This window comes from Sciurus carolinensis, chromosome 1 (genome assembly GCF_902686445.1).
Source record: "Sciurus carolinensis chromosome 1, mSciCar1.2, whole genome shotgun sequence".
Taxonomy (NCBI): Eukaryota; Metazoa; Chordata; class Mammalia; order Rodentia; family Sciuridae; genus Sciurus; species Sciurus carolinensis.
In genome coordinates this window covers 5548120-5564431 of record NC_062213.1, presented here as the reverse complement: position 1 = coordinate 5564431, position 16312 = coordinate 5548120, and the positions used below count along the sequence as shown (strand labels likewise).

Below are 16312 nucleotides of genomic sequence, written 5' to 3'. Positions count from 1 at the left end.
TAGTACTAAATCTTTGGACCTTTGGCAGACTATTTTTTTAAATGCCTTAAAATAAAACAAAAATGCCATTTAGTTGAAAATAAAAACAATCCCAATGAACTGACATAGAATAAACTGTATCAAAGGAAACCAGGAGAGCCAGCGCACCCCTATCCTGGTTTCGGGTGGGGCCTTTCCTTTAACACCCAGCCCAAGGGTTGCTTCCCTGGGTCCTCTCTGCTCTGCCCTGCACCCCAGTCCACTCGTACTACTATTCTGTTCCAGGATAAGTCACAGCCCCACTGTCCCTGATGAGAACAGTCAACCTCATGAATTTATTTTTGCTTTTGAAATCAGAAAGCCCTAAAAGGATCCAAGGCGCCTACCTGTGTGTCTGTCTTTGAGGGCGGTTTTGCACATCTCGATCCTGGCTGAATGGAAGGGCACATAGCGGTCTTGGGGAGAAGCAACCAGCACAACGTTTTTAAAATACTGCAGCCCTGTAACAAGAAGCCAGCTGAGTGTCTGACCCAGGGAGCGTCCACTCCGCCTCCATTTGCACATACAATACAGACTTCTCAGAGGGGACAAAGAGGAGACAGAAGGCCTGGTGTCATTGCATGAGCTCCTTCTGTTGAGGCTGAAGGGTGTGCAGCCCAGGCAGAGGCCGGGCAGGAGTCTACAGGAAGCTGAGAAGCCACCGCGTGGGGGCTGTTGCCCCTTGGAGGGAAGATGATGCCTTAACCATGGAAGCTAAGGAGACACAGATGGAGCAACAATGACAAAAAAGAAACATGTATGTGACCAAAAAAAAAAAAAAAATGTGGCTCTGTGGGCCAGGAATGCTGAGTTTTGTGTGGAAGTCTGAGCTTTCTGCTTCTCCTCTGCCCCACAACACCCCGTAATTCCAGCCCCAGCATATCGTCTCCTTCAGGAAAACAAACCCCAACCGAGCCCCTGCTTCCAGTCTGCTTGCTGGTCTGTCCTCCATGTGGAGACCTAGGGGTCACCGCAGCACATCCTGCAGTGCCCAGAACCCATCGGGGAGCCCAGGTAGGGTGTGCACAGCCCAGGTTCCGGTCAGCACAGAGTGCTTCTCACCCAGCTGCTGCTGTGCAGGAGGATGTTGGCGGCTCTCAGCTGAGTGTCCCTCCACCGAGGTGGGCCCCTGCATCCAAGATCACATCCCAAGGGCACATAGTGGGCACAGCCTACCCAACAGCTGATGACTTGGAAGCAGGGAGACCCTACTTCGGGATGGCTCTGTAGGGTCACCTCAGCTCCCCATGATTTTGGGACAAACTGAGATGACCACACACAGCCCCAGTCCTGTCTCCCCATAGGGGATGACAGCATTCACATGACACACTGAGGAAGAAGGAGGAAGGAAACTTGCTCCGGGCTACACATCAGCCTGGGGCTTTGCCGATTCACGCTCCCGGAGGTGCAGCAGTACCCACCGAGTGTAAGGAAGGGGAGGACAGGCACCTGGGCGGACCCTAGGCAAGGCCAGCTTGCAGGCAGCACTGGGCAGGTTGATCCATCCCTGGTTCCACATTACAGGACAAACAGGCCACTCAGTCACCATCACCCCTGTCCTCTGTGGTCATGCCTGTGATGTTGGCAAACTTTCAATGTCTTTCTGCTTCCTGATGACAGAGTGAGTGAAGGTGTGATGTCCGGCCTGAGTGACAGCCCTCTCCCAGGACTCAGGCTCCATGCATGGACGGTATCCCGTCTGCTCTTCTTATAGACTAATTTGTACCTGGGTATGGCTGGACACAGACCCTGGACCTTGTGCTTACAACACTCAAGGGCTGCTGGGAAGCAGAAGCTGGCACTTCTGGATGTTGCAGTGACCCCGCATGCTCCTTGGCTCTCCTCTCATGTGCTGCATGGGGAGGGGCACGAGAAGCTGAGCTCCTGGGTAGCCAGGCCTTCCCAGGGTAGCAGAGGCTAGCTCCCTGCATCTCCTCATCATGCCCAATATGGGCAATCAACACGGCACCAGAGCCAATGTGTGTCTCAGAAGTAGGATCTGCAGCTCCAACTCTGGACAGCAGCTGCTCAGGGAACCACCCACCTGTTTTTTGGCTTAGTTGGTAGAGGAAGCATTTGCGTAAATCAGCATTATCCCTGAAGGTCAGCTGCAGAAGGGACCCGGATTTCTTTAATTTCTGCATGAGCCACAAGCCTAGGAAGACAAAAATAAAAGAAAACAAAATGTAAAACCAAACAAAACTCACACACAAAATCCAGTTAATGTAAAAAAATCCAGTTAACTTTAAAAGAAGAGCAATAGGCATTTCAGCCAAGAGTAGGGAAGTTAGAGGTAAGTTTGTGTTCTTATATACTGGCTGCCATAAAATCATCCAGCAAAACAAAATGGCAATGGGTTTCTAGAGTCACAGAGCTGTCAAAGAATGATCATTCAAGCTCCTTCTGAAAGGGAAACCAAAGAAACAGTCCCAACATGAAAAGTACATTAGAATGTTTCTTACAAGCCATTTAGAATCCTAGAAAATGAGAATAAACCTTCCATTTCAGAGTCCATCCAATCAGCTCTGCTTCGGCACACACTAACCCTGATGAGGGCAAGAGTTGTCACCACAGCAAACACACACACACACTGGCAGAAACACAAGGAAATGAGCAAGACAGGATGCCCATGCATCTTTCAACAGTCGCTTGCTAATGTGCCCCTGTGCCAGTAGAATGGACTGCAGGAAACCACTCCAGATTGGCTCCTGTGGGACAATTACCAGCAATCTGGTTTCACGGATTTGCATAGGAAAGCCAAGGTGGCAGAGGAACGGACTTCTTGATAAGTATCTGAATGTCAAATAGCTCGTGCTCACAATAGTGTCCTCAGAGCAGCTTCAAGGCAAAACCTCCCTGAGGAAAACCCTCGAGTGTACAGACAGCACAGGGCAGTGCAGCAGTGGACAGGAGAGTGGCAGGGAAGAAGGCCGTTAGATTTTCCCTAATGCCACCTACTGGACTTGGACAATCAGGGGCTATGGAGTGCTTTTCAGGAATATGGTTGAATATATTATCTGTGATTACGTAAGACCCAACGACCTTCATGGGCTTCCATACACCAATGGAAGCCATGCTGTTTCCTCAGTTAAAACCCATTATTTTCTCTGATATGTAGATGCTAATTCACACTAAGGGGGACTAGGGAAGAACAGAATTGGATTAGACAAAGGGGAACGAAGGAGCAGGAGGGGAAATAGGAATAGGAAAGATAATAGAATTAATCCCACGTTACTATCCTATATGCATATATGATTACCCAACCAATGTAATTCCACATCATGAACAACCAGAAGAGAGTTATACCACACAAATGTATAATGTCAAAATATATTCCACTATCATATAAAACTAATAAGAATAAATTAAAAAAAACCATCAGCACTATCCACATGTTCTACAGGGAAGTCTAACATCTTGCCATGTCATGCAAAGCCCTTCATCCAGGGGCTCTGGCCGGACAGTCCATTCATCAGCTTCTGTGCGCCTACCAACAAAAGGCTGTATTTCTGTCACAAACAGTTTCCCACAGTTTGCTGATTCTGCCATGCTTCCATGTTGTTACTGACACCAAGTCTGCTGCCCAGAACACTCTTCCAGCCACTTCCTGCCTTGGGAGTTCTGCTCATCCTCCAACCTCCTTTCCCCCTCCTCCTTAATTCTCAACAATTCTATGATACGCACATGTACACAGCTACTCACACACTGCCCATGCAGTCAGCACCCTGCCCCTGTGGGCTCTGCATCTGCAGATTCCACCAACTGCAGGGTCAAAATTGTTCAGAACAAATGTGTGTCTGTAATGAACCTGTGCATCTTACCCATCTTTGTCCCCTAAGCAACACAGTATAACAATTGCTCGTAGAGCATTCACAGGGTATTAGGCATTAAAAGTAGTCTGGAGATCATTAAAGTATGCAGGAGGATGTGCACAGGTTATCTGCAAACATGCTGTCATTTTATGTAAGGGCCTTGAGCCTCCCTTGGCTCTTGGTATCTTTTGGGAACCTGGAACCAATCTGCAACAGATACTGAGGGATGACTATACATGCACACATATATTTTATATACATGTTTATACATGCATATTTCATATACATGCTTATGTACACACATATACACACATAAATAGATACACTATGCATAAACATAGTTACATGCAAACATGATCTCCATTTTACAGTCAATGATCTAAATTGCACAGGACCGAACGTCTCGGCCAGAGCCTTCCCAAAGTATCTGGCTCAAAATGTGACCACAGGCTTCTCATGGCAGCAACATGGTTCGAAGCCCATGCTCTTCCCATCACGATGTCATGCTTACCTACCTGCTCCTAAAGGACCCCAGGAACATGCCCTTTTTGTCCACAGAAATCTGAAGACGGACATGATTCTGGAAAACACCTAGCCTGACCTCACTGAGCTGACAAGGAAAGGCCTCCTTCCTTCCTCCCACGCCTGGAAGAGGACCCAGTGCTCCACCAAGAAGTTCTGCCTCCACTGTCACGTCCCTGATCCCCACGCTAGTGTTGAGGAACACAAGGTGAAGCCTTACCTGTACTAACCAGGGTGCTGTTGTTGTACAAGGTCCCCAGGTGAGGCCCAGACAGTGACAGGAACGTGTGCAGTTTGTTGAGGTAATACCGGAACCGGGGCCGGGTGAGGACAGATCGGATGATGATGTTGCCAAGAGAATGGCCAATGAAGCTGTTGAGAGATGAAGCATGCACATGAGCATGTCAGCAAGGGCCAGCTGCTGGGAGGAGCAGGGCCAGGAGCTCTGAGGCCTTAGTGTCCTGCACCTCACAGGATGCAGCCGAACTGGCTGCCCGTTCCTCCTCAACAGGATTCCAAACCCCTGTCACATTCAGAGAGATGATTCGGGTCCTCAGGAAGGGCAGCTCTCCAGCAGTGTGGTCAGAGGACAGTGTGGCCCAGCTGTGTGTTATTGCCTCCTCTAGTTGCTGGCCCCACAGCCCTGCTCAGTTCATCTGGGGCCAGGGGGACTTCGTTCTGAAATAAGCAGCTGGGCATTGAATGCTCTGCTCATTTAGAGGATAAAATTATAACTCGTTGGCCTGGCCTGTGCGGCCAGCCCTGAGCTGGCCACCGACCTCCTTCCCATTTCTGCTTCCTTCCTCTTTCTCCTCTGAAGCTTCGGCCTGCCTGCTCCCTGTGCATGCTGTGCTTGATATCCTCTTACATGCTGTGCAAGCCTGCAACCACCCAAGACCTTGGACTCAACACATCCTTACTTTTCACGTAAATAAATAATTATTGAAGCCCTGATAGATGAGAGTTATACCACTCCACCTGTCCCACAAGAAGCACAAAACCAGCAAAGACAAGCATGCCGGTCTAGGAAATGGCACTGGTTAACTGTGTCCTTCCATTCTTATCAAATCTCCAAATACTTACTCTCAGACCTCAGAATACTCATGGGTGGGACAAAGAAATGGTAGTTCCTCTCTAAAGACTAAATAGGACAACACTGAGGGCTTAGCTCTCTAGACAGCCACGTGCTCAAGTTACGGGGTGAGGATAAAATCAGCACCCATGGAAGCCCTGGCATGGGCAGGCAATGGGCTCTGCTTCTCAGCAGGTGTTCTCAGGGTAGCCCAGTCAGCAGGAGAGAAGGCTGGCCGGGGTTGCACACCTGCTACGACTGGAGTCAGGGCTCAAACTAGTGAGTGTCAGAACAGGAAGTCACACGCAGGGACTCCGTGCTAAGCCCAGTGTTCTTCATACTAAGCGACCACATGTGTCCGCCCCCCACACACGCTGTGGCCCATGTGTCAACCATGCCTCTTGCTCCTTCCTGAAGGTAATCAACCCACTGAAAACCACGGGCTAAGTTATCCCAGTGGTTTATAGAAGGCATCGCTCCAAATGTGGAGGCTGCACATACTCAGAAAACAGAACAAAACAAAACAAAAAACCAAATCCCCACACTTCTCTTAGCATTAGCTACCTGTGGTTTCCTTTTACCTAATTCGGGATATGGAGAGGTTGTACAACTGAATGTGCTGAATGATTTCATCCAGTAAGCGATCCGTCATGGTATCAAAGTCTGCAAACGTGTCTGTCTGGAAGGGAGAGGAAAACAGGTGTTGGGAGAAGTCTGGCTGATGCCCGACTCTCTGCATAAGCATCTTCTTCCATTGAACATGCAATCTGGGGACACGCCTAAGCCCCATCCTGAGATTTGACTTCAGGACGAAGGCCCACAGATTGGTGCTCTGATGAAGGAACTTGGGGTCTTCACTTAGGAAGCCGAGGTGTGAAAGTTGAAGAAGGACACTGGCAGAGCACCTGCTTGGTGGCTCCCGCAGGCCCCCTGCTTGTTTTCCCTGCTTCACGAAGGAGGAAACAGGCCTGGAGAGGGGAGGCCACTCATGTCCCTGGAATGAGCTGGGGTTCTCAGGGGGACATGGGCGACTCCAAAGCCCACACCCTTTACCCAGCACAGCCTTGAGGCGATGCCCCAAGGCCATGTCCAGAGGGTAGACAACAGCTTTGGGAATGACCATAAAGCTATCCATGTCTCAGGAAGCATGGTCAAAAGATGAGGAGGATAAAAGGGAGAAGAGACATGACACATGGGTCTTTGAACACTTGAAGGGCAGGCATTTGAAGAGGAAGATGTTTTCTATTGGTTTCTCTCACTTCGAGGATTTATTTTTGAAAATATGAATGGAAATCCAGGGAAATTGATTGAGGGTCAATGTCTACAAACAAACGAACAGACCAAAGTCCCTCATATGTAGAGCTGACCAATGTCTTGGGGTCCCTGGAACTGAAGTGGGCTCCCTGGAGCTGTATTGAACTCCAGGTCAGGAAATATGGATAAGAGGTCTCATGAATACTCAACAGGGTGTCAGAGAAGAGAGTGTGTTTGGCAAAAGGGATAACAAACAGAAGGCCTTTAGGTCCACGGCCACCTGCCATCCTGTGAGCCTGGAGGCACAAGAGGAATGGGGACACTGGTGAGGCTCTTAGAGGTCATGGAATAAGAAAGATCCATGTTTGCAGCTCCTCTCCCCAGGGAATCTGGGCCTTGAACTGAACCTAAATCCCCTGATCTCTCTCTCTCTCTCTCTCTCTCTCTCTAATTGGTGCACTAAAATTATACAGAATACTGGGATTCATTGTGAGGTATTCAAATATGAACATAATTTGGTCAATCTCATGACCCAGTACCTGATCTCTTAAAGGGAGGGAATGTGGCCTACTCCTTAGCATCGATTTAAAGACTGCTTAAAATATACGTAGCAGGCCTCAGATAAGGTTGCTATTATTCTTTTCCTCAGCTTTTTAGGTACCGCTTCTTCATCTGTACATTCTTGCTTTAACATATTTATATTTTAAAAATCGGTTATAATTACGAGGCTGAAATAGTCCATGATAAGAAGTGCTCTGGAAATCACGGCAGGTTTAAAAACAGCACCAACCAAAGTGCTTAAAATGGAATATATTGTAAACGGGCCAGCTCAAAAGATGTTTGTCATGCAAGACGCAGTGACCATGCATCCTGGAAATAATCAGTGCACAGTGGCCAACGCCTCCAGGTGAGGGGGAGAGAGACCCCGTAGGGCCCCAGGCTCCTGGGATCCAGGTGGAGCCCAGCTGTCCTGGGCTTTAATCACAGAGCACTGGGCACACACTGAAGGGCAGACATCCCTTGCTCACCACACACATCTTCCTGAAAAGACATCTCACTCACTTCTGAGGCCCTGAGTAACCTCCATTAGGACTAGATCATGCTTGGACACATATCAAAGCCACGTGTGCATATGCATGATTTTCTGGAAGTCAGGCATGGCATCTTCCTCTCCAGCTTAGGCTGGTAATGGAGTCCTGCCTAACTCCCAGAGTCTCTACTCCCTCTTCTGTAACCAGAGGGTAGTACTGACTGACAAGTAAGAGAACTGTTGTGGAGATAGAATGAGCAACAGGGAAGGAATGCCCTGTACATAATAGGTGCTCAACTAATGGTTCTCTTTACTCTTCTTCGTCTTACAGCTCTTTGCCCTGCATGTGGTGTGGCCTCAAATATAGAGGTACAAGGAAAGGCAGCAGATTGATCACTAACAGCTGGGAATGAGACACGACTTTGCAGGGTTTTCTAGATGGCGGTCCTCCGTTCAATCACCATTCCCAATGGTCCTGGGACCCTTTGGGCATAAACAGTTCTATTCCTCCAAAGGATGCTTGGGATGCATCTGCCTCAAGTTCCATAGCAGGAAGCAATCAACAACATCTCTCCAGACAGCCCCAGCTCTGGGCATAGATTCACTAAGGCCTCTTTGACTAATACACCCTTTTAGGGCCCAGGCTCCATCTACCTTGAAATATCAAAGGCCTCAAAGGTCACTCTTGCTGAAAAGCAGTCTGGACCCAGCTTCTTGGCTATATAGACGCAAGTGAAAATGCCTCGCTGGCATGATACAGATCTCCAAATGATGGACACACCAAGCTGCCAACCCCCGGACGCCCAGTGGGGCCAAAGGGCACAGGTTGACCGCCTCATATGTTTTCATATCTTACTCTTTTTTTGCCCCCCAAAGAACAACGAGTGCTTTCTCTGTGAACATCCCAGGGCCTGGCCAGTGTTCTGCAGGATCCCCTCCTATCTTATGTACAGAAACCACCATGGCGCCTGCAGCAGGTGCTCGCCGCCTTCCTGCAGCAGGTGCCCGCCGCCTTCCTGCAGCTCTGACGTCTGTGTTATCATACCTGATTCTTTTCAGACATGAGGAAGTCCAGTTTTCCTCCAGGGAGCCCCAACTCTATGAAAGTCTTTACCAGCCGGAGGTCCGCACTGTTCCCTAAAAATGACAGATAAGCACCCCCCATTCCCATAGTTAATCATACTCAGGTGGCACAAGGAACTTGTCCTCCATTTCCCCATTCCCATTGGATTCCCCCCATTATATTTGAAGCAGATTATAAAAGCTACTAAACCAAGCCCCCCACACAGAGCTCTTTCCCAGGTGTCCTACCTCGATGGAGTCATTCCCTTATCTACTACCATGTGGCTTGTGAATGCTCTGTGCAGGGACAGCTGGAAATACCACCACTCCTTCCCCTTGGCAAATTCTTTCTGCCCAGAACATTTTGCAAGTGGTGTCACTTATGGCTGATGTGGCACAACATGACACCAACAAGCCCCACTTGAATTGCTTGCTTAATACAAAAACTGTCCAGCTCTGCCATGTATAGGCTGTGGGCAGCCCCCAGAATGGGTGACCCGTGGTGCAGTTATGTAAATAAAATAAGCACCTCCCTCAGGCACGGAGTCTGGGAAGAGCGGCCTCCATGGAAGCTCAATAGCACACCAGGGCCAGAGGAAGGACATGAAGAACTCGAGGCTGTGGCTAACAGCAGAGGCACAAAGAGCCCAGGGGCTGCATTCCTGAGATCAAAGTGAGGTGGGAGCAGATTTTATATAATACGTGTTTAGGCACGGATCTCATGTAGGTCACAGGGGTCCTGTTGCATCTGAATGAACGTTTGACCCATTCCTCAGCTGGAAGGCCTGTGTAGTGTAAAGCCAGGAGCTAGGCACTTGGATATTTAAGTCCTTGGATCTGCACATGAAAAAACCCCCAGGTCAAGTTTTCAAATAGTTTCTAACATAGAAGTGAAATCATGTCCCACTTCACATAATTCTTTATGAAAACACCTAGTGATTCACGGGAGGGCTATAGTGCCCTGGGCATCAGAGGGACCCAGGCCTGGATGGATCCCTCTTCTCTGAGGATGACTGGATATGCCCAGATGCCACCTGTTTTGGTGACCTATCACAGCACACACCCCACCTGTAGAACCATAGTCACAAATGGTCATATTGCTTTAGAAAAATGATCATTTGTGTTATGGGATTAAATTGTATCCATTCCTCATTCATTTCTGTCAGTAACCTTATGCACTTTGGTCCTGCTGTAGTCTTTGTTTAGAGTTCCAAGGATGCATCCTTAAGATAACAACAGTCTCAAGCATTTATATTTAGTATAAGGAATTGAAGGAATTAAAATATTCCCCTCTCCTTCAGAACTAAAGGAGAGAGAACATTCTGGAACTTAAAACATTGTTAAAAAATATTAATTCATAAGGTGCTAAATTGGAACCCTTACAAGAACAGGGATCTCGGGCTTTTTGCAGTGCAGGAAGGGTGTGTCAGCATCCATAGCTATTATACACACTCAGTGCTCTGTTAATATAAATATACCCTTGCAAATCCAATTTCAACAAGCAGAACCTGTAGAATACTGAAGCATCTAGACAATGCACCTTGAACTACAGAAACCTGGCTTTAGTATCAGTGGTCCCCTGATGACCCGTTGCCCAGGTGACAGCAGATTGACAGCAGCTCTGACACCGTACAGTCCTGATGAAGCTGCCCCACCTTGAGAGCACTCCTCTGCTCCAGCATGTATGGTGTTAAAAGGTAGCAGCCCCTTGCCCAACCAGTTGGCTCATTTTAACAAAAGACATTGAGAGGCTTGCCTCCTCCTGACTTAGCATCACCTAAGTCACTGGTCATGCATGATGCTGAGTGGATGAGTGAGAACGTTATTCTTTGTCCTTGCCAATCCCAGAACTCGGGGGAGTTTCTGGCATAGAAAGGTGCCTGAAGATAAGAGGTGAGTAGGAACAGACAGCGGCAGTCTTGACCACTGAACCGACCTCCTCAAGATCCCTTTATTCCTCGTATTCCATTTCTTTTATAACTCGTCCATGTCTTAATTCAGGAGCTCATCAATTCCTGCATTCCTATTATCCATGCACGGAACTAACGTACTCAGAACCACACTTCACCTACTCATTCACTCCATTTTTTCTTTCATTCTGAACATTCATTCCATTCACTATCCATTTTGTCAAGTCCTCTGTTTATGCACCACTGATTTATTCCTGTCATTCCTTCTCTGGATTCATTTACATATTTTATTTCCTCAACAGGTTTCTTGTGCCACAGAGATATTTTCTTTTAGAACAAGGCCATGCCATTTTCCTGGACTTGCTGTATTAATCCATTCCATGGTGGCTACGTGAACATTTTTAATAGATCCCTGATCTGAGTGAATTCATAGCTATGATAAATTGCAGACAGTAGAGCACTTTGAGGAGGGAACACTTGGCACTCACCGTCCAGGCCATGGACACAGACGACCAGGTGAATCCCATCTTCCAAGTTTTCTTCCTCTTCCTCTGGTGGGAAATATGGTATATCAGAAGCTAGTACAGATAAGTCACTGTACAGAAATCCTTCAATCTTCAGTTCTTTTTTAAATTTTTCTTTGGCCTGATAAAAACTGGAGAATACACTAATTAATCACAAGCCAAGCTGTGTATTCCATGTCGAGCAGGAAATGAGTGGGGCTGGTATGTGGGAGTGATGAGCATCCCTGAGCCAAGTGTCTACGAGTGGGCACAAGACCTCAGGGGAGATGCTGATGGACAAAGCTTTGTTCTGAACAAGAAGGCAGGAAAACACCCAAGGAAAACAAAGCGTCTCAGTTGTACGGATTTCTACATGGTTCCTGCATCAAAGAGGACTTCTAAGATTTTATCCAGCTCCAAGAATTCAGGCAATCTTTAAAATGAGGTCCCTGGAATGAAAGGTCCTTCCCTGGACATATAAGGCCACCATGGCCTGGCCTCCACCTGCTCCTCCAGCCTCGTCTGCCTCCACTCCAGCCCCCAGAGGCACACACACTTTTCTTATGATGCCCAGCACAAGCTCTATGGCTTGTCTTCAGGGCAGAGCATTGTGCACGCAGTTCTGTGCCTGAAACGCCCTTCCCACCTTGTTCTGAGGCTCCTTGTGTGGTTTCCTGAGGAGATGCTGGGTAAGACCTTGGACTTAGGAACCGAGTGCCACCATCAGAAACTTGGTGCTGACACCTGCTGTTCCGGGCTGACTGTCCCTCACCTGTAGTGCTTGGGACCAGCAAAGTTTTGGATTTTAGGAATTTTTTTTTTTTTTTTGATTCTGGGATATTTGCCTATACATAATTGGATATCTTAGGGATGGGACCCAAGTCTAAATATGGAATTCATTATTATTTGATAATCTGTCTTAAACCCATAAACTGAAGTACATGAAACAGTTTCCTGATGTGGAATTTTCTACTTGAGGCGTGATGTCATTGCTCAAAAAGCCTAGGATCCTAAGAGTTCGGGGAAAGACTTGGCTTGGGGTAGAGCGCTTGCCAAGCACCTGCAGGACTGGCCTCTATCCTGGCATAAACAAACAAACAAACAAACAAAAAAATAAACAGATTTGGATTTCGGAGCATGTTGGATCTGGGATTTCACATTAGGGCTGTTTGCCCTGCACTCCTCTCTGTTAGGCACATCATCACTGTCCCAACATCGTCCTTACTCTGGAATGTTGTACCCCAGTGCAGATGTCTTCTCCTGTAAGATGCTTCTCCTGGCCACCATTCTATTGATAGCCATTGTCCCCAGACAAACTAGACCCATCCTCCTGGCTCCACGGAACACACACACATCATCACCTTTACTCAACTGGATGTCTGCTATACACTTGTTGGGTTGATGACAAGGGTCATTTGATAGGTATTTAGGATTCTTGACTAAAGAAAAGGTCAGATGTGACCTGACTGTGCAGTTGCCCTGGAAGGAAATCATTAGCCCATCATGTCACATCATCCTATGTATAAGACACCTATGAAAACCGAGTCAGTAACCAATATGCCACTTCTGGTTACTTTGAAATAAATAAAATGTTTTGGGAGCTCCATTGTTTTCAGAAAAGTAATAGATAATTGTTTAGAACATGTGAAAATACACAGGTTTCATCTATATATGAAAATGTATATAAGGATACATATGAACTCTAGATTATGATTTTCAACCTATTTTAATGCACCTGTGCCAATTTTGTTGTGATAGTCACAGAATTTTAAACTTGGGACTTAATGGGTAATATGTAACAATAGTTTGCAAAAAAGTAAAAAGATGAGATACATTGATGAAATGACTCTATTTTATACTCTATCAAATAAATAGTTTATAAGTAGGGGAGAGATGTGCATAGAAACCCTCCACAGGATGAAGAGTGGATTCTGGCATTTCCGAAGGAGCCATGTACTTCAGACATTCAGTCCTAAAGGAGGCTCGTGAGGCAAACCTGGTAAAGAATTTCCATCCCCTCACTGGCTCTTTAAAGTCCTTTCAAAACGTGCAAAGACAGAGTGATTATGGCATTCACAAGGGAGATGTGCATCAAAATAAAACTTGAACAAAATTTAAATGTCCACCTGTCAAGAAGTTTGTTCATCTTCTGGAATACTGTGGCAACATCAACATTATGATGTGACAGAATTATAAACATAGAAAGATAATTCTCATATTTTATTAAGTTGAGCAAAACATGTAGGAACTGTCAGAATAATCCAACTTCTGCATAAAGAGCACATCCTATGTGAATATGAAGGCCCGCAGTAAATTGTGGAGGAATTTACTATGGAGCTGTGATGTTCAGAGGTGGGCTTATTGGTAAGTTTTACTTCCTTATACTAGTCAACCTTTTTTACTTATATGATGACTCACCTCAGAAAACAAATATCTCAACTTTTAAAGAGAGGGTGAAGCTGAGAGTGGTTGGGTAGGTGCCCGTCACAAGCTCACCTGAACATCCTTTCACTGACGTCCTCCTCCAGCTTGCTCGAATGGGCAGAAACAACCCCGAAGGACCCCAGAGGCTGATGGGTAATGGGAACTGGGGTCTGTTTGGAAGCGAGTCCGGCCCTGGCAGGGGTCTCCTTGGGCACAGATGAGAAGGGGAGGCAGGTGGCAGTGCAAGACACAGACAGGTTGACAACCTCCACCGTCTTCAGGCTGTCCAGAGTAAAGGTCTCTGCAGAGGCCAGCGGGGGACCCATGATGGAAGCGCCCGTCCTCAGCTCTTGGTTTCTCAGAATTTGGGAGGGAATGGAGTGAGTCACAGTGGGGCACACAGTGCCTGCTTTGTGTTCAACCTCCGGGAAGGCATTAGGTCCTCTACGCAACGCCACGTGGTCCACGGTGCCAGGCGCACCACTGCGCTCCGGATTCAGGGTGACGGGGTCAGAAGCTGACGTACAGCTGAATTCAGGCACCAGATGGTGAGACGTTTCCCCGACTTCTGAGATGCTGCTGTTGGAGAGGATGTGTTTGCTCGCATTCGAGTCTTTAGGTCTGCCCTTTGGGGTTTCCACGAGTGCTCTATGCATCGACGTGGTCCTGGGATTTTCAAGCGCTATAATACGTGGTATTTTTAAGTTAAGACCTTTGGTTTCGACATCTGGGGTGTTCTCAGTCCTGCCATCTAGACGATGGTGGCCTTGAAGTTCCAACTGGTTCTCTTTACCTTTGGGGATGTCCATGTAACCAGGGTCCTGCTGTGTGGCAGCATGTGAAACTGCTTCCATGAGGGACTGACCTGCCCTGGCGTCCTTGGTTCCAGACCCACCACACAGCTGAGAACTATGCTCGGGGGACCCTTTGCTCTTCTGCGTTTCCAAAGCTTCAGCGAAGCCTCCCTTTTTCTTCATAGTGTCTGCACCTTCATTTGAGTCTTCTGGGCTGCTGATTTGGGGTGCAGATGCAGATTTGGTCAGCTTGGTGAGCGCCAGCTCACGCTCTTCCTCCTCAAAAGGCAGAGAGCTGATGGAGGTGAGAGAGGCCTGGATGCCGCTTGGTAGGCTGGTGTTGCTTTCTGTGTGTCCACCCTCCAGGGAGTTCCTGTGGAGCGCGTGTCTTCGAACCGCCTGGTGCAGGACTTCACTGGCTAACTCCAGGGCCCTGCTTCGGGCCTCAGACCAGGCCACTGAGCTTGGCTCACTCTCAATGCCTGAGTCAGATATGATAGAAGAAGACCTCTTGATGGCCCCAGACAGCGTGGACAGCTCCTCCTGCTCTTCTGTGTGAGGGTCCTGGAAGGAAGACCGAGGATCCAAAGGCTCTGTCACAGTAGCGCTTAGTGAGGGCTCAGCAGGGGTGAGCCTCAGGCTCAGTAGCACTGGCTTACCCTCTGGGTCTGCTCCCTTTCCTAGAGTACTTAACTCAGGGACAGTTGCTTTGTCTAAAGAGATGGCATTTTGGTGATTTCCACCTGCTATTGCTTTGCTTGGTACTGTCCTATAACTGTCCCTAGGGCTTCTCCTCTCATTAGGGACTTCCATGGGCTCAGCTCTGTGGGTGTTCTTATTGCTAGATTTCACCTCAATGTAAGTCAGTGTTGGAGACTGTGCATCCTCTGGGTCTGAACTCCTCCTAGGGATGTTCACATCTGCCAGTGGGTATGTTCTGACTTCAGACCTTTGACCAGTCCAACATTCATCTTCAGGCGCACCTTTTTTGTTCTGGAATTCACCAATTGTCAGATACACCTGAGATTCGGAGCACACTTCCACAGAATTTTCTGTGGTTACATTCTCATCTGACCCTGGACACCTAGTAACCTCACCATCAGAGTCCATCTGAGGTGGTTTCCTAGTAGATAAGACAAGGTCTCCCCTAAAAGATGATTTTCTATTTACAATATGGTTCTCTTCTTTATCTTTTAGATTCGTTATTGTGTGACTTACAGCTGGAACTTTGAAATTAGGATAAACACTCAAATTGTGCCCTACGAAAAAAAAAAAGAAAATTATATTACAATTTACAAATCTATATTCACAAGTTACGCAAATAGTTAATCTTGTAAAAAGTAATTTGGCAGTCCTTTATTTCTTTTTTAAGGGAATATTCTCCTGGAGATTCTTAGAATTTCCCAGGACATAGAAATCTTTTCTCCCCCAGGGGGGTCCAGAGAATTTATGTTCACCTGCTAACTCATAAATAGTTTATACTATTAGTTTCTAAATAGTTTATACTAATAAGCTGATCAGGATGGCAGCTGGTCCTGGCAAAAGGACCAACCAACTAAAGAGAGGCTTAGGGCCCAGAGTCAAGTCACAGCAGTCTGACCCTGGGGAGAGATGGAGTTAGCACTGTGGCCAGTGGTCCATCCGTCTTTCCCATGTAATGAAGCACCAGTAGGAAGCCTTCATTGGCTCAGGAGAGATGTTCTAGGAGGGAGACTTGTCCTGAGAACACTGAAGCTTCCTCTCTGGGGTCCACAGACCTCAGGCTCCGGACCTCTTTGGAGTCTTATTGTGTTTGTTTCTGTTTTCATCTAGCCCTTACTTGTATCCTTTGTAATAAGAATGTGATCATAAGTATTGTCCCTTCCTGAGTTCTGTGTTATTCCAGAAAATTACTGGACCTGAGGGGGCGAA

General features: G+C 47.3%; 1 protein-coding gene across 2 annotated transcripts in view; it reads right to left on the bottom strand.

Annotated features, from left to right (window-relative positions):
• Fam135b (family with sequence similarity 135 member B) overlaps nt 1-16312 on the bottom strand; it is a 303172-nt gene that overhangs the window by 7116 nt on the left and 279744 nt on the right. For both annotated transcript variants that reach the window (XM_047556813.1, XM_047556820.1), the window contains 7 exons: nt 13680-15660; nt 11169-11335; nt 8754-8845; nt 6006-6103; nt 4573-4724; nt 2063-2173; nt 366-479 (listed from right to left, as the gene is read on the bottom strand). In XM_047556813.1, the coding sequence (XP_047412769.1) occupies nt 366-479; nt 2063-2173; nt 4573-4724; nt 6006-6103; nt 8754-8845; nt 11169-11335; nt 13680-15660 (2715 nt within the window). The remainder of the gene's footprint in view (nt 1-365; nt 480-2062; nt 2174-4572; nt 4725-6005; nt 6104-8753; nt 8846-11168; nt 11336-13679; nt 15661-16312) is intronic.